Below are 21,993 nucleotides of genomic sequence, written 5' to 3'. Positions count from 1 at the left end.
GATGTGCCAATAAACTAACAAGATTTCACATAGATTAACAATATTTAATATTTGTGATGAAATTAATATATCGGAATACTGAATTTGTATATATATTGTCAAGTTTATCCTTGTAACTATTACATTTATATGTTTTAAATGATGTCTGAACTCTTTAGCTCGTTCGAACTTTACAGCATGAGCAGCATTCACATCGCTAACAGTTAAATATCTCTCTGTCGTTCATGTCCCCAGTACTTCCAGTACTTTGATTACGATAGCGAGCGCGTCAGGTCATCTGCGTCACTTGGAAGCTTAGCCTCACTCTGACAAAATGGACATGGCATCGGGATACGACGGTCACATCTCAAAACGACAAAGAACTGAAGATGGAAGGGGAGAAAGGGTTTGTATTTCTATTTTTGCAATGTATATACATTTAAGTTTAGTAATATTGCATATTGTGTGCATATCGATGATGCCTATATCATGAAATTCCTGTTTTCGCCAGGCCGGTCTGACAGCGTGGGTCTTGATTTAAACGGGTTTTTCCGGTTTGCCTTCATGCATACAAGTTTATCGATTTTACGTAGTCAGATGGTTTTGTTTCAAAACCATTTTCATGTGTCTTTAAATTTTATCTTCAAATAGGTTTCGTATGTGTCAAAAGTATGTCGTTATGGGCCTAATCTCGTGGGGGAAAGCGGTGTACTTTTTAAAGTTTTATTTAAAATGTGTACTCTTCTGAATCTAGACGTATTTGTTGCATGATGCATAATAGTATTAAACGTTTACACTTTGTAGTACAGAAACTTCATTTAATGTCTGTGTGATTCAATTCAACCAGCTATCACATACACTAAGAAATTGTACACGCGTTAGTCCAAGTCAACATTATCCAAGATGGCTGCTTTTAAATTTCAGAGCTACAGACAATAGGCTAACAATGTAGTTCTCAGAAACGTTTTGATAGACATACAAAGCGTATTCAGATTGGCCATGTAAATTAAAAATTCTGATACCTTAATGTGACTTTTGGACTCTCTTGATTTGAAGTACCAGAGTTAACTGTTTTGAGTTTGTTTTTTGGACAAAGTGTCCTATAACCTCAAAACATGCTACTGTCATGTAGGTAATGTTGGGAATCGGTTAAGATTTCAATGTTCATGATTGGGAACATTGGTTAGTGACAGTTGCTTGATTACAATACTGTTGCTCTTGGAACGATTGTTTTGCTTCTTTTTGTTTTCAATTGATGTATGATAGTTGTATGGTACATTTAATTTTGATACTGAAGCAATACTAACAGTGTTCCAGATAGGTTTTGAAAAGGAAAGGGTGCTGACAAAAAAGGGGGATTTTTTATGTTGAAAATATCAAGAATCCTACTTTTGTACCATTGATAGTTGAAATAAGTATCTTATACTTAACTACATGGTACAATACTATGTAGTATAAACCTATTTTATCAGTCAAATATCAAGATATGTGTGTGACAGACTCTGTAACATAGAGTGGCTGATGTGACCTTTCCTGCCCTTAAAGTTGATTGGTTGTTGCTATCTAGTTTCTACACCTGTGCATAGAATTGGTATTCAGTAAAAAGTGGACAGTAATAAGACAGAGAACACAAACTATTCAATGAGTCAAATTAGTTGATTTCTAAATACAGTGTTAATTGAATGATACTTTAGTAAGTATAACTTCTGTCAAATGTTTGCTAGTGTTACATATTGATAAGTGGAGCAGTAACAATTTTAGTACATGTCCCTTACAAGGATATTGTCCAAGGCTGGTGTGAAGAAATTTTTATGAATGGTGGATCAGGCCATTCAATCATGACACTATTACTGGTTGTGATTACACAAATATTGAAGACGCTTGTTAAACTCTACTGGGAAATAGTAAAACAAAATTGCAAGGAGAGCTAAATTCATTTCAGATTTGGTGCTTTAACATATATTGTGCAGACTGAACTTCAGTTTTATTTCACGAGTTGGGACTATCTTAACAAAGCAGAAAAACTGTGAAAAGTTCCTAACTTTGTCATTGTTGCTAGTGGGGACTTTTGTGTTGCCCTGTGACCACATCTACGGTGTGTTCAAGACTTTTTAGAGGATAGGCATAACTTTTGGCCACTTTAACCCTTGGCCAAAATAGTTTTCAATAGACTGCTTCATGTTTTATATTCCTTATTTTCCATCAGGCAAGCCAGGGATCTCACACCCCATTTTGGGACTGGGGCCCGGGGCCCTTAGAATTGGGAAAAATAGTGGCGTTTTCCTTAAAATTGGGAAACTTAGGGTCTAAATTGGGAGAAAAAAGATACTATTTTGCATTAGGAATATTTGGCTCCAAATCTGGCAGATTTCGGACATGTGCAGCAGGATGAGGAAGAGGCTCACACTCTCGATTTGAATAAACTTGCATTCTCGAAGGTTAATGATGCATTAACAATGAATACATTTTAAATCGGGTAGGAGGATATTTTTCATTATCTCTGAAATTAAAATAGCCTGCGCCCACATCAAAATAGACGGTCAGATTCGCCGGCTGCGGGCTTCTATTGAATACACTGCATCTTGTTCAACATGTGAAATATGCATATATATACCGCACAATGAAAATGTTTTCAATGTGAGAAATAAAATTGCCACTTATCCATGGGTTTAGTGTGATTTATGAGTGAAAAGCAAATAGGCAATGAAGGTCTATAATCTTACACAGCTGTGTGAAGAAAGATCAATAATTGGTGGTCATATCAGTGTTAATCAATGTAACAGATGGTTTGCAGATCATTTTTAAACTATCTAGAAATTGATTTAATGCTATTCATTGGAAAACCGATCACAATTCTGACCCATTTAACGAATGAATACTTTTAAAATTGATTTTATGGTCAATAACAGCTGTTTAATTTCACAGATGGATTTGTTGCATAAGACATTTTTACAGTAGAAAGAATCTATAGACTGTATAAATCCCACCTTGGAAAAGGGAGTGGATGAGCATAAAGCTTTAAGTATGTGTACAGAGTTGCTTTACTTTCTTATCATCCAATGCAATATTCAGCTTTCATTTTTTGAGACCTCATTTTAGAAAATACCCAGCGTCCACCATTCCATCCATCATTTGGTGTCAATTAAGCAAGGATCATGAATTTCGGTATATTGAACATACAAAGACAATGTACAGGGTACCAAATTCAGGGCCCACTACACCCCTTACTAACAGAGTAAGTCCCCCATCTGGTGCAGGAGGGACGGGGTCCAATAGGGGAAATGGAGAAAATTATCCTAAATCCATTTCTTCCAGTAGGAATGATTGAATTTTGTGTAAATTTGGTCTGAATGATATTATGGTGAAAGAAAATAAATATTGTGTAAAATGTGGGTCTTGCCCCCAGAAAGTGGGAGGGACGGGGCCCACTAGGGGAAATAGAGCTAAAATCCTACTCCTTGTGTAGGAATGATTGGATTGTTTCCAAATTTGGTCAGAAGCATCTTTGGGTGAAGGGGGAATCAATTGGATAATTAGTGGGTCTAGGCCCTCTTTGACAGGATGGGCAGGGCCCAATGAAACTGAACAAACACAATTACGAAAACACACCTCAAAATGAAAAGCAGCTTTTTCAGATTCATAAAATTTTGATTCATAAAGGGGTAATTTAGTAGTAATATATAGGAATAAAGTTAGGAACACCCATAATTTTTGATACAATTAAAACTTTGAATCACCCAGATCCAATACATAAAAGTTTGACAGTACTTAGAATGCTTAAATATAGCTATATATAAATATAAACTTGAAAGAAAATTGCTTGAAAGAAGTTACATTCATTCCTCCATTGTAAGAATAAGTAGATACAGTGTGTTCAAATATTACAGGACGAGAATAACATCCCAGAGTCCATGCACATTATTACTGGCTTGAAATAGAGAACAAGTTATTATATCTTATACGCAAGAGTCTGGTTTACTTCCACTTGTAAAGTGTTGTCATCTAAATATCAAAATGATTTATTTTCTAAGATTTTTAACAATTGGTGTCTCCTGCTCCTGGTTATGTTTCAAATCCACCTTACATCATTGATAATTCTGATTAATATCCTCTCCATCATATTAGACTTTTTAATGTTTTACAACAATAACTCAAATATATATTATTATCTTCTTTCCATTACTTATGTCTGATTGGAATAACACCAGTGCATTTCCATATATAAAGCTAGTGGAGACAGGAAAATTAATATAAATTCCTATCAGTTAAGAAATTCTGTAAGTAATTTAAATGCTGATTTATGTAATTCCCACTTAATAAATAGCCCTGTCTGTACATGAGGTCATCTAGTTGAAGAATGTTCTCACTCTCTTTTCATCGTTCTCTTTCACTTACCAAAGACAACTCCTTTTTACTTCTTTTTCTGACGTGAGCAATCAGAAATTCTAAACATTAAAACATTTTGAAATAGTTGCCATCAATACAGTTATGAATAATTCCATTAATTACTGATACCAGATGTCTGTTTTAGAGTCAATATCTCATTCATTTAACTGTATGGATTCAGTACAAGATAGTAAATATGTATAGACAAAGTGTCTGTACTGCATTCCATGCAATATGTATAGACAAAGTGTCTGCTGCATTCCATGCAATATGTATAGACAAAGTGTCTGTGCTGCATTCCACGCAATATGTGGCGACAAAGTGTCTGTACTGCATTCCATGCAATATGTATAGACAAAGTGTCTGTGCTGCATTCCATGCAATATGTATAGACAAAGTGTCTGCAGCATTCCATGCAATATGTGGACAAAGTGTCTGTACTGCATTCCATGCAATATGTGGCGACAAAGTGTCTGTACTGCATTCCATGCAATATGTGTCGACAAAGTGTCTGTGTTGCATTCCATGCAATATGTGTCAACAAAGTGTCTGTACTGCATTCCATGCAATATGTGTCGACAAAGTGTCTGTGTTGCATTCCATGCAAGTTGACTGTCAGACTGTTTCTCAATCATTGAGTGATATCATAACCACTAAAGCTGTCAGTACTTATTACTTTATTCATTCATTATCTGACTGGTGTTATGTCTGTTGTCCAATTCCTTTTGTCAGTAAATTCATGACAATGAAATAAACAAATTTTTCAGCAAACTAAACACAGTGAGCAATACAAGCCCTATTGTCCTCTTGTTGTCCTTGTAGGAAATATGCTGTCCTCTGACTCTTGTTATGTTATTATTATCAAGCATTGATGCTCACAAGTCTAATATTCTGTTTAGGGTATCAGTGATTGACAATTCCAATATATAACTCTAGCTAGGGGGTGCAGATTAAGATAGTATTCTGGTGGATTTCTGCTCTCAGTGATAATCTATCTTATTTATCATGACTAATTTATCGGTTTTTTTTTTGGTTTTTTTTTTTTTTTTTTAATTTTTGTAAAATCTTACAGCTGTTGAATTTAAGAATTAAATTCAAGCTTAAGGAAGTAATTTGATTTTGTGGTCAGACCCAGTCTTGAAGCATGTTAACATTTTGGCTATCACCAACAGTCAACAAAGTGTCTTAAAAGGATACCTGCATTGTAAAATATAACAAATGATAGCAGAGAAAAAAAAATGAATGGATTAACATGAATTGATTTCTAACATTCCAGCAGCAAATCAGTACAAAAAAGTAAAGATTGTGTTAGGTTGTGTTTAGCGTTAATAGCTGACATCTTGACATTTCAAGTGAATCAATAAAACGTAGCCAATTTGGAGTTTGATTTTTAGTAAGTGTATTTGTTTTTAGGTAGATGGTTTTAGTAGTTGTGACCCTCCTTGCCGAACTAGTACTTGGACAAAAGCTAAAATTTCATTTTCCCACATTTGTATTTGCTTAGTGCAATTTTACCATAAAAGCTTAGAATAATAGAGCCATTCAACTATCCATTTTTTATTGGTGTTACAGGAAGATCCTCACAAACCAAGTCCATCTCCTGTGGTCCACGTTAGGAACCTGTCTGAAGCCACTGTGGAGACCGACCTTGTCCATGCTGTACAGCACTTCGGCACCGTGAGGTAATTTTGTATACTTTTAACAAATAGGTCTTCAGCGTGTTGAATAAAAAACAAAAGTGTAAGTGACTTCACATATTTAGCTCATCTAGCATGAAAGGTCAAGTGACTTGTTGATATACTGTGGCATCTGTTGTCCTGGTGGGTCCCGGGCCTGAGGGGCCGGGCCTAAAAGGGGAAATTTTGCAAATTCTTTCAAATCCTAATGGTTAGATTTCGGTCAAATTTGGAATGAAGCATTGTTGGGTAAAAGGGAATAAATATTTATCGAGATGACGGGTCTTGGCTTTCTGAGATGGGAGGGGGCCGGGTGGGGCAAATATTGTTAACAGGACAAATTCTTTAAATTCCTACTTCTCCTGTAGGAATGATTAAGTCTGAAGGATGAATGGTTTTGCTGACCCTCTTATGATAGAGAGTGGGGTTCCAATAGGGAAATAGATATGTTTTGTATTGTGTGCTTAGATATTTGAAATTCCTTTTCCATTAGTTTTAATGAAGCAATTTCAGCCAAGCAAAGTCTGATGAGCAATACAGGCCCTATGGACCTCTCTAGCTCAACTGGTCCAAAGGACGTGTGAGCTTACATGATGGCATGGCCTCTGTTTTCCAGCTGTTGTCCAGCGTCTATCCATCAATATTTTAAGTCACCTGAGACTAAGTCTCAAGTGACGTAAGGTGATGGTCTTTTGTCTGGTGGGTCTTTGCCCACCGGGGCCAGAGGGATGGGGCCCAATATGGGAGATAGAGAAAGTTCTTTGAAATCCTACTTCTTCTATCAGAATTATTGTGCTCAGCATTCTTGAGTAAATGGGGAATACATAGCGAATCTAACTTCTGTTAGACCAAGGCTAGGGCCCAATAGGGAAATGATTTCAGAATTTATTTGTCATATTTGAAATTAATTATTGAATGACTGGTTAGCTAAATTAGCTAGGTGAGTGATGCAGGCCCTTTTGGCCTCTTGATATCATTTAAGAAAAATTTAACGTCTGATTGATCATTCTCGAGTTTTAATCGTAGGTTATCCTTGGTCCTTATTATTGTACAGTGTCCAATCTGATAACAAATCATTCATGTTTAGAAATTTTACAAGTAAACATTTTAATGTTGAAATTGTTTTCAGCTATGTGATCATGATGCCAAAGAAGAGGCAAGCTTTAATTGAGTTTGAAGTGAGTATTTACTTTTGGTTTTAATTGAGTAGTGAGTTCATGAACATAAACACCTGCTGTGACTGAGTATATGTATGTAAAAGTCAATGTAAACAAACACCTTCTGTATGTGAGTATATGTATGTAAAAGTCAGTGTAAACAAACACCTTCTGTATGTGAGTATATGTATGTAAAAGTCAATGTAAACAAACACCTTCTGTATGTGAGTATATGTATGTAAAAGTCAGTGTAAACAAACACCTTCTGTATGTGAGTGAGTATATGTATGTAAAAGTCAATGTAAACAAACACCTTCTGTGTGTGAGTGAGTATATGTATGTAAAAGTCAATGTAAACAAACACCTTCTGTATGTGAGTGAGTATATGTATGTAAAAGTCAATGTAAACAAACACCTTCTGTATGTGAGTATATGTATGTAAAAGTCAATGTAAACATTGGAAAGGTTATGAAAATCATTTGCAAGTTCTGTTAGTGTCAGCATGACTTGGCTGTCAGTGAGAATTTACAGTGACTATGAATTAATCCAAGCAGGGAAATGTATTTACAAAGTTACTGTTACCAATGTACTGTGTAATAACAGACTCTTTGCTGATTTACAGGACATTGAAAGTGCAACAAGCTGTGTCACCTATGCAGCAGTAAGTACACTCTTTTAAACATGTATATAATTATCCCATTTGAGCTAATTGATTTTCATTTACTGATTGGCAAAAAGGATGCCCTGAAGAAGCTTCTTATAGTTAAAAGCAAAGTATTGTCAACATACTATGAAATTACATTACTTCTATAATTTTTTGTCATTTACTGTCTTCATAATGGTTCTTTAACCCTTTGGTTTATTTTGCACTGCAACATAGACAGAAAATCCTGAAAGACATTCATTATATTTTTGTAAGGTAAGGCCTGTTGTGTTTAGGACATAGTGTTGTTAGATAGAAATAAATACATGTACAATGTTATTTTCCAGAACAATGCTATCTATGTGCGGTCCCAGGTTGCCCTGTTCAATTTTTCCACCAGCCAGCGTATCCAGAGACCAGGGTTTGTATTTCACCCATCTTAATATAGCACATTAATCAATAACTAGGCAACTGCTGCCTCTCAACATCTGTGTTGATAATGTTGATTAACAGAGATAAATTGTGAAACTCTTTAGTTAACTGTAATAACATTGTAATATGAATTGTGAGTAATTGCCTCTTAATATAAACAGAATTACATTTGGAAATATTCCTGATCCAAATAGTTCCAATTTCTAGTACTACAGCAACCAAAATATTCAAAGGGCTCAAAATTCAAAAGCTGTGGAAAATGAAGTGTTTTTGATATTTCAGTCTAGATGAAAAATGAAAAAAATGTGATGAAATATAGGTGAACTTCAGCATTTGACAGAAATTTCACAAATTTTCTACTTAGCTTCTAATTTTGTGTATACCTTGATTGAAAAGTAACTGCATTAACTTTTATATAAGGATTTTATCCCAATCAGTTGTCAAAAGCATCCTAGGTTGACAGGGAATCAGTTTTTAGTCCAAATTTGGAAAAATCTGTTACTACCAATCCTAGCTTTCTGATTGGTGGAAATATTTCAACAGATTTTCAGCGACACATAGTTGCAGTCATATGCTGTAAACACTCTCAAGACTGTTGAGAAATGAACTGCAGAGTGTCTTTGGCCTATATTGCTAAAATATTTTGAATTCCTTTTAGTTTGATGACAGTTAAGGCCCCATGGATCTCTTGTTTAGGTCATCTGAACTGAAGGGCCTTGATGACATTTTGTTTTGTACATTGTCATGTGCCTTCAGCATACATAAACTTGCTTTTAAAACACTAATCTAGATCCTTGTGCAGATTTTAACATAAGTCTGAACCATTTTCTGGAGATGGCAGTCATCCTTTAAATTAGGTCATTTTGACCCTTGGAATGGGGTTAACTATATGGGGTTTTCATCTTTTAAATTTGTGTTATAATAATATTTCAAATCCATGAATGCTTCTGTATTTCCAGTGGTCCTGATGACAATAGGATTGGCAATCATATCCTGCTGTTTACTATCCTGAGACCTGAGTACCCTATAACAGTGGTGAGTGATGTCTGGCTTAGGTTTACTGTTACCGGTAGTGAGTTATCCCTGAAGCTATATCTGTGTATTTAATAAAAGAAATTATACCTCATCTAAAACATGTATTTCATATTTACAGGATGTGATGCATACCATCTGCAGTCCCTATGGAGATGTACAGAGGATCGTCATCTTCAAGAAGCATGGGGTGCAGGCTATGGTTGAATATCCTTGTCTGATTATAATTTTGGTATTTCTCAGATGGTTGTGAATTTTTTCTATTACCAGTTTGCTTACTAAATGTTCTTACTTGTTTCTCTTTCAATGCTATGTTAATTATCAACAACTGATACTAAGACATGGAGTCTAACTTTTAGGATTTAAACGTTACTAAATGGCTGTTCTGTTTTGATTTTGCTTTTACTATTTTTTTATTTGCCTTGAGATCGACCATAAATGGAGATGAAATTGTTACGTCTATTTGATCCTTTATTTTGTACTTTGATGAAGATTCCTTAATAAGTATACATTTGAAAATACTCCCTGTGCAAAGAGAGCAAAGGAGGCATTGAATGGAGCGGACGTCTACTCAGGCTGCTGTACACTCAAGATTGAATTTGCTAAGGTAGGTTTTTGACTGTATGGATATGATTGTGACTGTAAGGTTATGATTGTGACTAAGGATATGGTTGTGACTGTAGGGTTATGGTTGTGACTGTAGGGTTATGGTTGTGACTGTAAGGATATGATTGTGACTGTAAGGATATGGTTGTGACTGTAAGGATATGATTGTGACTGTAAGGATATGGTTGTGACTGTAAGGATATGGTTGTGACTGTAAGGATATGATTGTGACTGTAAGGATATGATTGTGACTGTAAGGATATGGTTGTGACTGTAAGGATATGGTTGTGACTGTAAGGATATGATTGTGACTGTGACTGTAAGGATATGATTGTGACTGTAAGGATATGATTGTGACTGTAAGGATATGGTTGTGACTGTAAGGATATGGTTATGACTGTAAGGTTATGGTTATGACTGTAGGGTTATGATTGTGACTAAGGATATGGTTGTGACTGTAGGGTTATGGTTGTGACTGTAAGGTTATGATTGTGACTGTAAGGATATGGTTGTGACTGTAAGGATATGATTGTGACTGTAAGGATATGGTTGTGACTGTAAGGATATGATTGTGATTGTAAGGATATGGTTGTGACTGTAAGGATATGGTTGTGACTGTAGGGTTATGGTTGTGACTGTAGGGTTATGGTTGTGACTGTAAGGATATGATTGTGACTGTAAGGTTATGATTGTGACTAAGGATATGGTTGTGACTGTATTGTTATGATTGTGACTGTAAGGTTATGGTTATGACTGTAGGGTTATGGTTGTGACTGTAAGGATATGGTTGTGACTGTAAGGATATGATTGTGACTGTAAGGATATGGTTGGTACTGTAAGGATATGATTGTGACTGTAAGGATATGGTTGTGACTGTAAGGATATGATTGTGACTGTAAGGTTATGAGTAGCAAGGGTGAGTGTGTAAATATGAGGATGTGAATAAGTTTGCTGTATAACTATATGGCTATAAGACTAAGGTAGATTTGTGACTGTAAAACTACAAGTCACCAAGATTGATGTTGGACTTTTAAGACTGGTATGACTTAGGTTAGTGTGTGACTGAAGACTGACTAAGGTTGGTCTGCGACTGAAGGCTGTGACTCAGGTTGAGATAGGACAGTATCAAAGAATGAGTGACTGAGGTTGAGGTGTGACAGTAACAATAGCTGTGAGTGACTGAGGTTGGTGCGTGACTGTAACTAACGTTGAAATGATGTGTGTCTATAAAGATTTGGGTAACAAGGGTTAGTATGTGACTGCAAGGCTTTCAGTGACTTGTATTGTTGTGGAACTGTTTAGCTGTAAGTGACAAAAGTTTGTGTGATTGTGAAGCATTATGGTTGATTTGGGGAATCAATTTCATTAAAATCAGTGTTATTCCTCTAGAATTTGTAGCATATTGTTAAAATTCAGTCTAAAGCATGCTAGGTAGAAGGGAAATCAGTTTTGTATAAATGGTTGGTTTTAGCCCTCTGAGAAAGGGAGGGTGGGGGACCATCAGAAAAGTCAATCTATTTCTTGTCATCAGATGGTGGGCTATTCAAATCAGTCTATGTCCATGGTCCGTCTTTCCATAAACAATTTTTGTTAATACTATTTCTTGAGAAATACAGGATGAATCTCGCTGAAATTTTGAATACACAGTGGGTCTTGGTTTACTGGCAGGGTTCTAAGGGGAAAACAGGTCAAATTTGTCTGTTGTAGAAATGGCAACATTCTGTCCCAAAATGGGTCTGTAATGGATGAAAGTAACTTTTGGATAAATGATTTGGTTGTCTCTCTTTTGGGCAGAAAGATTGAGACCCTTGGGGAAATAGATATCAACGTTTAGAATTTATCTTATCAAGTTGAGTGGTACATGTCACATGGGCCTCTTATTTGCTGGTGTATATGTATCCTGTATAATAAAGCATTGGTAATGCAATCATGTTACAACCTATAAAGTTGGGTGAGTGTTGTTGAATATCTGAAATTAAAATTCTTGCTATTAAAATTTTATTTTGATTTGTGTTGTTACAGCCTACTAAGCTGAATGTTGTGAGAAATGACCCTGAATACAGCTGGGACTACACCAATCCAAACCTAGGTATGTTATATATTCAATAGTCAAACCAAAACCTTCTGTAGCTATTCTCTAAACTGTCTACCGCATCTTTAGTCTTCCACGTATGGGGTTTCTGGTTCAGGATTCTCATGTTTTTTTGTGTAAATGTATATTTGATCAACATTATGATCAACAACGGTTGCTGGAAAATCTTCATTTTTAGCCTGATAGTTGAGGATGGGCTATTCATATTCAAATCGCTCTGCGCCATGGTCCGTCAATCTGTCTGTCTGTAAACAATATTTGTTATCGCTATCAATAAGGACTGGATGGATCTTTCTCAAATTTCAAATGTTGGTTCTCCTTGGTCCCTAGTTGTGCCAGTTTGATTTTGGGACTGATCAGAAAACAAAATGGCCTACAGGCAGCCATCTTGGATTTTTATAAAGAAGTTTGTTATTGCTATTTCTTGAAATACAAGACTGATCTCTCTCAAATGATTTTTACTTTGGATTTTTGTTATCACTATTTCTTGAGAAGTTAAGAATGAATCTCTCAAATTTCTTATGTATGTTCCCCTTGGTTCCTAGTTGTGCCCTTTTGATTTTTGGACTGTTAAAAAAATGGCGGACAGGTGGCTGTCTTGGATTTCAGCCTTTGAAAGATTGTAATTGTTATTTCTTAAGAACTTTTGCATAGATCTTTCTCAAATTTCATTTCTAAGTTCCCCTTGGTCCCTAGTTGTGCTTGTATGACTTTTGGGATTGATCAGAAAAATAGAACAAAATTGCAGACAGGTGGCCATCACCTGGTAAAGTTTGTTATCACTTTTCTTAAGATGTATGGAATGGATCTCTCTCAAGTTCCCCTTATTCCAATGTTCTGCCCGTTTAATTTTGGGAGTGATTAGAAAAACAAAATGGCTTCGAGGTGATTTTTCTTTCATTTGACAGTTAAAGATTATCATCCCTGTTGCTGCAAAAGAACTTTTAAAATTCTTAACATTAAGAGCAAAGAGATAAGAAGAGAAAAGATCCAACTTTCAAATCTTTCCAATAAGATCATAAAGATAATGGTGGGTGCTAAGATTCCTCTGGGATCTCTTATTCAATTGTTAGAACCTACTTGAAGATGTACCATGTTTTAGTCGTGATGTACTGAGTTTGAGTCAGAAGTTTTACCTCATCCATTAAATTTGTTGTTAGTAGTTATCCTGCTTTTCTCTGCTGGTTTTGGGTATTGGTGTTTTTTTTATTGGCATGGAAACATATGGAAAAGTAGCTTCAGTTCAACCTTGGGCAAATGGGATCATAGGAATGCCAAAAAATGTTTTGAACAGCAGTTTAGTAGTATATGATTCATTTTGGACTTGAGAATTTGTTCGTCCTATTGGACCAATTTAATTTGGGCATCTACTTAATCAGAACAAGAATATAGATAAACAAATGTTTTTAGTACCATTTTATGGTTTTTTAAGTCGGAGACAAAGTTCCTCGGTAGCCTATTGTAATTGCCTTTTGTCCGGCATCATGTGTCCGAAACTTTTAACACTTTCGACATCTCTAGGAAAACTCCTTAACTGATTTCAATGAATTTTGAAGAAACCTTTGATGACCAAAGGTATACCTGATTGTTAACTATAGGGTTCTCACCCCCATGACCCTGAGGAGCATAGCCAAAAAAGGTCAAATTGATGGATGCTTTAAAAATCTTCTCATACCCAGGTATGGTAGAATCAAATACTCATCATGGGGGGGAAAGGCCTTCAGATGCTTTACAAAAATTGTAAATTTTACTATGGTTGATATAGGAAATTACATTTTTGAGCATAACTTGTTTATTTTCCTTTGGAAGTAGTTCAAACTTTGTTCAAATGATATGCAAATATTGACTTCGGTTAACCTGAGGGGCTGATTGGTAGGGGTCAAAAATGGGTCAAATTGGTTAAGATTTCTTAAACCATAGCCAAACACTCTTTTTGGATGAGCATGTCTTAAGGTGCTTAAACCAAATCGTAAATTTTGTAACCCCAAGGTCTCGCATTTCTCCTTTGGAAGGGGGTGAACATTATTACAGTTTATATAACAAATTTACATTTTTGAGCATAATTTGTTTATTTTCTTTTAGAAATTGTTCAAACTTTGTTCAAGTATAAGATGACAATTTGACACTAGGCACTTATTTATCCAGGCTGACCCTAAGGGTGACTCAAATTTGAAAGATCTTCGCAATACCCAGGTATGATAAGTCTGTTAAAGACTTCATGGTAGGAATAGTTCATATAAGAACACGACATTTGTGGGTGTAATTTCTTTTCATTGAAATTTGGTTAGAAGACTTATAGTACAGAGATCATGTTATGCAGAGTTTACATGTGTATTACATGTACGATATAGTTCAAGCTATCTTGGTGTTTTAACAAGATTATTTCTATGACATGTTTCAAGAAGCATTGCTACTGGTGACTGGTAAGGCCCTTCAGCCTCTTGCTTATTATTTCCAAGCTTCTTTTTTGTGTAGTTCTACTCAAACCATGGCATATAATTGTTTTGGTCAGCATTGGCTAAAGATACTGATAGTTGCTGCAGCTTTTGTATTGGTAAACTGATAAGGTTAGATGTGTAAATTAAAGAATACAATGGTAAGGGGCATTGTGAGTATACTGATGGAAACATGTATGGAGCTTGTGTTAGGTAGGAAGACTATTGATGGAAACATGTATGGAGCTTGTGTTAGGTAGGAAGACTATTGATGGAAACATGTATGGAGCTTGTGTTAGGTAGGAAGACTATTGATGGAAACATGTATGGAGCTTGTGTTAGTAGGGAAGGATATTGATGGAAACATGTATGGAGCTTGTGTTAGGTAGGAAGACTATTGATGGAAACATGTATGGAGCTTGTGTTAGTAGGGAAGGATATTAATGGAAACATGTATGGAGCTTGTGTTAGTAGGGAAGGATATTGATGGAAACATGTATGGAGCTTGTGTTAGGTAGGAAGACTATTGATGGAAACATGTATGGAGCTTGTGTTAGTAGGGAAGGATATTGATGGAAACATGTATGGAGCTTGTGTTAGTAGGTAAGGATATTGATGGAAACATGTATGGAGCTTGTGTTAGGTAGGAAGACTATTGATGGAAACATGTATGGAGCTTGTGTTAGGTAGGAAGACTATTGATGGAAACATGTATGGAGCTTGTGTTAGTAGGTAAGGATATTGATGGAAACATGTATGGAGCTTGTGTTAGGTAGGAAGACTATTGATGGAAACATGTATGGAGCTTGTGTTAGTAGGTAAGGATATTGATGGAAACATGTATGGAGCTTGTGTTAGTAGGTAAGGATATTGATGGAAACATGTATGGAGCTTGTGTTAGTAGGTAAGGATATTGATGGAAACATGTATGGAGCTTGTGTTAGGTAGGAAGACTATTGATGGAAACATGTATGGAGCTTGTGTTAGTAGGGAAGGATATTGATGGAAACATGTATGGAGCTTGTGTTAGTAGGTAAGGATATTGATGGAAACATGTATGGAGCTTGTGTTAGTAGGTAAGGATACTGATGGAAACATGTATGGAGCTTGTGTTAGTAGGTAAGGATATTGATGGAAACATGTATGGAGCTTGTGTTAGTAGGTAAGGATATTGATGGAAACATGTATGGAGCTTGTGTTAGTAGGTAAGGATTTTGATAGAAACATGTATGGAGCTTGTGTTAGTAGGTAAGGATATTGATGGAAACATGTATGGAGCTTGTGTTAGTAGGTAAGGATATTGATGGAAACATGTATGGAGCTTGTGTGATGGAAACATGTATGGAGCTTGTGTTAGTAGGGAAGGATATTAATGGAAACATGTATGGAGCTTGTGTTAGTAGGTAAGGATATTGATGGAAACATGTATGGAGCTTGTGTTAGGTAGGAACACTATTGATGGAAACATGTATGGAGCTTGTGTTAGGTAGGAACACTATTGATGGAAACATGTATGGAGCTTGTGTTAGTAGGTAAGGATATTGATGGAAACATGTATGGAGCTTGTGTTAGTAGGTAAGGATATTGATGGAAACATGTATGGAGCTTGTCTTAATAGGTAAGGACATTGATGGAAACATGTATGGAGCTTGTGTTAGTAGGTAAGGATTTTGATAGAAACTTGTATGGAGCTTTTGTTAGTAGGGAAGGATATTGATGCGTGGACAGTTTATTGTATAGCTACCAAATTCATTTTGTAAACAGTTGATATTGCTATATCTTGAGTGTGATATGTTGTATAACATCATTTTTATGATAAAGGTCACTGTTGTTGCAATAGAAAGCAATAATGAGTTTTTAAAAGTGAAAATTGATGTTTACTGCTGATTGCTAACTTTAAATTGAAATGTGTGTTTGTTTGCTTTGTTATTTTAATATTTCATCATTCATAACATTTTTTATCCTGAAATACATATCAAGTTTGTTACATGCTTTCAATTGGATCACCACATCTAAAAAAATGTTTTGTCAACACAAAAATCAAGGAACTTTGTAAAATTGTTCTTATTGACATGAATACTTCCAACAGAAATTCAAAATCTGATTATAAAAGCACCTGCATTAGACTAGTAAATTTTCAAACCGATCTAAGTGACATTTGAGTACGAAGACATATTATTTGGTACACAAATGGATGGTAGTATATTATACTGTATAAGTTATAGTGCAGAGCATACACAATTACATTGTAATGTATTTACAGTGTTTACACTGTAGTACAGAGTATTAACAATGTATACACACATAGTTACATTGTAATGTATTTACAGTGTTCACACTGTAGTACAGAGTATTAACAATGTATATACACATAGTTACATTGTAATGTATTTACAGTATTTACACTGTAATACAGAGTATTAACAATGTATACACACATAGTTACATTGTAATGTGTTTACACTGTAATACAGAGTATTAACAATGTATACACACAGTTACATTGTAATGTATTTACAGTGTTTACACTGTAGTACAGAGTATTAACAATGTATACACACATAGTTACATTGTAATGTATTTACAGTGTTTACACTGTAGTACAGAGTATTAACAATGTATACACACATAGTTACATTGTAATGTATTTACAGTGTTTACACTGTAGTACAAAGTATTAATATTGTATATGCTTCAATTCAATGTATTCACACATAGTTGCATTGTAATGTATTTACAGTGTTTACACTGTAATACAGAGTATTAGTATTGTAAACAATTCAGTTCAATGTATTCACACACAGTCACTTTGTAATGTATTTATAGATGTACTTTAATGTATGAAGTACACACGATGAAAATGAATATGTTAATGGATTTTACAATATACAATATAGTGATTCATCCCTGTAGTACAGATTTTCACACATTTTAATTGTAATATATTTATACTGCCTTTGGAAGCTGCTTAATATCATGTTCCATTTATTGGGGAAATGTGATGATAAGCGAACTGTGACGTCAACTGTTTTAGCAGATGCCTATACCCAGAAGATAACTTTCCGATGTACCGAACTGGTTTATTTCTTACAGAAATTGTTTGAAGATAAAAATTTGTGATTCAATTTATTAGGTCACTGAGACAAAGTTTTATGACAACCTGTTGCGATACCTTTTTGTCTGGTGTCAGTATTATTAACGTAAGTGGCTTTCGGGAGCACATGTGATAATTTGATTAATCCATACTTCATTTCATGAGATCAAATCAGTTATTTAAGCATTATAGGATTTGTATAAGAAATGTGTTCATGTGAATTTTAGAATTATGACATTGGTAATGATGACACGCAGCAGTTTTGCGCCATGGGTCCCATGTAAAAAGAAACAACAAAAACACAATTTATCATAAATTACAGTTCATGTTTGATTTTTTTGGCATCATATCTTGTGAATAATAATCTAAATTGTCTCGAAATTGATCCTGGGTGCATACTTATGACTCCATTTCTGGCATCATGTCGGTTCTTGTCCTTACTGGCCTGTATTTTTTCATAATCCTCCAAATAAAGTGATATAAAGCATTTTCAACTTGAAAATAAGTGACATTATCAGATGTTGGATTACACAGAGTATATGGGGGAAAATCATTGTTTAAAAAAAATGTGATAATAACCAGAAGTGATATTAACAGATGTGATATTAAGTGGTTTCCATTGTATTTACACTATAATACAGAGCACAGTTACATTGTAATGTATTAATAGTGTTAACATTATAGTTCAAAACTAAAATGAAATATATTTATGGCGTATACACTACAGCATATACACAGTTACATTGTTATATATTTATATTGTATACACTATAGTACAGAATATACACAGTTACATTGTTATGTATTTATATTGTAGTATACACTACAGTACAGAATATACACAGTTACATTGCTATGTATTTATATTGTAGTATACACTACAGTACAGAATATACACAGTTACATTGTTATATATTTATATTGTAGTATACACTACAGTACAGAATATACACAGTTACATTGCTATGTATTTATATTGTAGTATACACTACAGTACAGAATATACACAGTTACATTGTTATATATTTATATTGTAGTATACACTACAGTACAGAATATACACAGTTACATTGCTATGTATTTATATTGTAGTATACACTACAGTACAGAATATACACAGTTACATTGCTATGTATTTATATTGTAGTATACACTACAGTACAGAATATACACAGTTACATTGTTATATATTTATATTGTAGTATACTCTACAGCATATACACAGTTACATTGTTTTATATGTTTATATTGTAGTATATATTTACTACAGTACAGAATATACACAGTTACATTGTTATATATTTATATTGTATACACTATAGTACAGAATATACACAGTTACATTGTTATATATTTATATTGTAGTATACACTACAGTACAGAATATACACAGTTACATTGTTATATATTTATATTGTATACACTATAGTACAGAATATACACAGTTACATTGTTATATATTTATATTGTAGTATACACTACAGTACAGAATATACACAGTTACATTGTTATATATTTATATTGTAGTATACACTACAGTACAGAATATACACAGTTACTACACTACAGTCAGAATATACACAGAATATACACAGTTACATTGTTATATATTTATATTGTAGTATACACTACAGTACAGAATATACACAGTTACATTGTTATATATTTATATTGTAGTATACACTACAGTACAGAATATACACTGTTACATTGTTATATATTTATATTGTAGTATACACTACAGTACAGAATATACACAGTTACATTGTTATATATTTATATTGTATACACTATAGAATAGAATTTACACAGTTACATTGTTATATATTTATATTGTAGTATACACTACAGTACAGAATATACACAGTTACATTGTTATATATTTATATTGTAGTATACACTACAGTACAGAATATACACTGTTACATTGTTATATATTTATATTGTATACACTATAGTACAGAATATACACAGTTACATTGTTATATATTTATATTGTAGTATACACTACAGTACAGAATATACACAGTTACATTGTTATATATTTATATTGTAGTATACACTACAGTACAGAATATAAACAGTTACATTGTTATATGTTTGTATTGTATACACTACTGAACAGAGTTTGTAAGAAGCACCATGTTCTCTTCTAATATTATTAGGAAGGATGTTATTTAACTCTCTACATGTATGATTATGGTGTTGTATTTCATTCAGATCAATTATAGTATTGCTAAGCATAGTTTTCATACATTGTACATTTTACTAAATAAAAATACTCAAATTATTCATGACTACCTACTGCCAGGGAAACAAATGATATACCAGATTTTGTGATATGATGTAATGTTCAGCTGTTTGCTTATTATCATGACTCAGCAGTTGTTTAAATTGTGCAGAATCTCTTGTTGCCTCCCTAAGATTTGTTATTTTAAGCCCATCTGGTCCAGAGGGCTAAGTGATGAGCTGTAGGGAGACAGCGACGTCCATCGTCCATTTTCTGTCTGTTTGTCATCTGTCAACTTTTCCTGTAAATTGCAGATTATCATGAACTACTGAGCAGATTTCTTTTAATCAAATTTTTCTTAAGCGGAACAAATTTTTTAGAAAGAGTGGGTCTATTTTGTTCTTCAGGAATTGCCGAATAATGGCCAAAGTTGGTCTGAAGCATGCTTAGGTGAAGGGAAATCAGTTTTGTATAAATGGCGGGTCTCGGCTCCCCAGCACCAGAGGGATTTCACTTAATCAAATTTGGTCTTAAGCATCCTTTGGGGGAAGCGGAACCAATTTTGTATAAAAAGTGAATCTATCTTGTTCTTCAGGAATTGCCGAATAATGGCCAAAGTTGGTCTGAAGCATGCTTAGGTGAAGGGAAATCAGTTTTGTATAACCGGTGGTTCTGAGCTCCCTGGCGCAAGAGGGACAAGACCAAATTGGGAAGTTCAATCAATTTCTTCAAAATCTATCTTGTTCATCAGGAATTGCAGAATACTGTTCAAATTAGTTCTGAAGCATGCTGTGGTGAAGGGAAATCAGTTTTGTATACTTTGTGTGTGTAAACCCCTGGGGCCTGAGGGGCTTGGCCCAATTGGGGAAATCGGGCAAATTCCTACTCCTGTTAAAAGGATTGGGTTTTACCCATATTTGGTTTGAAGCATCCTTTGATAAAGAGGAATTAGTTTTTTTTATAAACTTTTGGTTTTGGCACTTTTGGGCAGGACCCAATAGAGGGGATAGGAAATTATTTAAAATCGATCTTTCTCCGTAGGAGTACCTTGATATTGTCCAAATGTTACCTGAAGCATGATAGGGTGAAGAGGATTCAATTTTGTTTAAACAATGGATCTCAGACCTGTTGGGTAGGAGGGTTTTGGACTGATAAGGGGAAAAGAACAATTTCTTTAAAATCATTCATTTTTATGTAGAAATGCCTGGATTCTGTCCCAATTTGGTCTTGAGGCATGCTGTAGTGAAGAGGATCAGTTTGGTATGAACTGTGTTACCATCCCAGTGGGACATGGCCAAGTAGTGGCCATAGAGCAAATTCTTTAAATTCTTCTTATGTTGGAAATTAAGACATCCTTGGTGAAGAGGACTAAGCACATCTAACCCCCCATATGTGAGACAGATTTGAATATACAGAAATTTGTGTATCATGAAAGTTGGTTATAAATATAGCAAGAATCAACATTTGATATCAATATACTATATTGTTCACATTTATCTATAATATATATTAACACCAGTCTTTTTGACTTGCCTGGTGCAAAGGCCTGGTATAAATGGTTGTTGTCAGCTTCCTCAGGATAGCTTGTCCACTTGAAAGGAAGAAAAGCTGAAATAGTGGACCTAAAGTTTGTTACATTAATAAATCAATAGATCTATAAATTAATAAATTACCCAGAGCCAGAGAGGACAGGCCAAAAAGGGATATCCTTTAATATTCTGTAAGAATGTTAGAATTCTGTCCCAATTTGTCTTAAGCATCCTTGGATGAAGAAAAATCAATTTTGTGTAAACAAAGGATCCAGGTCTGGTGGTGCAGGAGGGTGAAGGTCCAATTGGCAATACAGAGCAAATGCTTTAAAACCATCTTTTTAGAAGAAATGCCAAAGAAAGGTTTCTGTCTGAATTGGGTTGTAAATATGGATTGAGTGATGATGATAAACCATGTGTATCTGTCACTGTGAATGAAGGGACAGGGCCCAGACAGGAAATGAAGAAAATTCATTATAGAACTTTTTTGTTTTTGTTGAAATTCTGTCTAAATTTGATCTGAAACCTTGCTGAAAAAAAAATTGTATTAACAAGAAGTCTCGCTGCAAAATGTCATAAGAGTGTGCTAAGGTAATACATGGTTTTAACATTTGAATACATAATTATGCCAGAGCCTTAACTTATATATGCATATATATAAGTTATTATAATTTAATGTTTTAATTTCCAACAGCAAATGTT

At 34.5% G+C, this 21,993-nt stretch overlaps 1 protein-coding gene across 1 annotated transcript in view; it reads left to right on the top strand.

The window, feature by feature from the left end:
* The first annotated feature begins 310 nt into the window (after window positions 1-310).
* Window positions 311-21,993, top strand: part of LOC132544556 (heterogeneous nuclear ribonucleoprotein L-like) — a 41,936-nt gene continuing 20,253 nt past the window's right edge. The window contains exons 1-9 of the mRNA XM_060208171.1: window positions 311-385; window positions 5,938-6,047; window positions 7,171-7,219; window positions 7,821-7,859; window positions 8,189-8,262; window positions 9,233-9,308; window positions 9,427-9,512; window positions 9,816-9,912; window positions 11,934-12,000. Coding sequence (XP_060064154.1) covers window positions 314-385; window positions 5,938-6,047; window positions 7,171-7,219; window positions 7,821-7,859; window positions 8,189-8,262; window positions 9,233-9,308; window positions 9,427-9,512; window positions 9,816-9,912; window positions 11,934-12,000 — 670 coding nt within the window. The 5' untranslated portion in view covers window positions 311-313. The remainder of the gene's footprint in view (window positions 386-5,937; window positions 6,048-7,170; window positions 7,220-7,820; window positions 7,860-8,188; window positions 8,263-9,232; window positions 9,309-9,426; window positions 9,513-9,815; window positions 9,913-11,933; window positions 12,001-21,993) is intronic.

Source organism: Ylistrum balloti, unplaced genomic scaffold (genome assembly GCF_031769215.1).
Source record: "Ylistrum balloti isolate Yb309-2 unplaced genomic scaffold, AGI_CSIRO_Ybal_v1 Utg369590, whole genome shotgun sequence".
NCBI lineage: Eukaryota > Metazoa > Mollusca > Bivalvia > Pectinida > Pectinidae > Ylistrum > Ylistrum balloti.
Note: the sequence above shows the minus strand (reverse complement) of the source record. Positions and strands in the feature narration are given on the sequence as shown.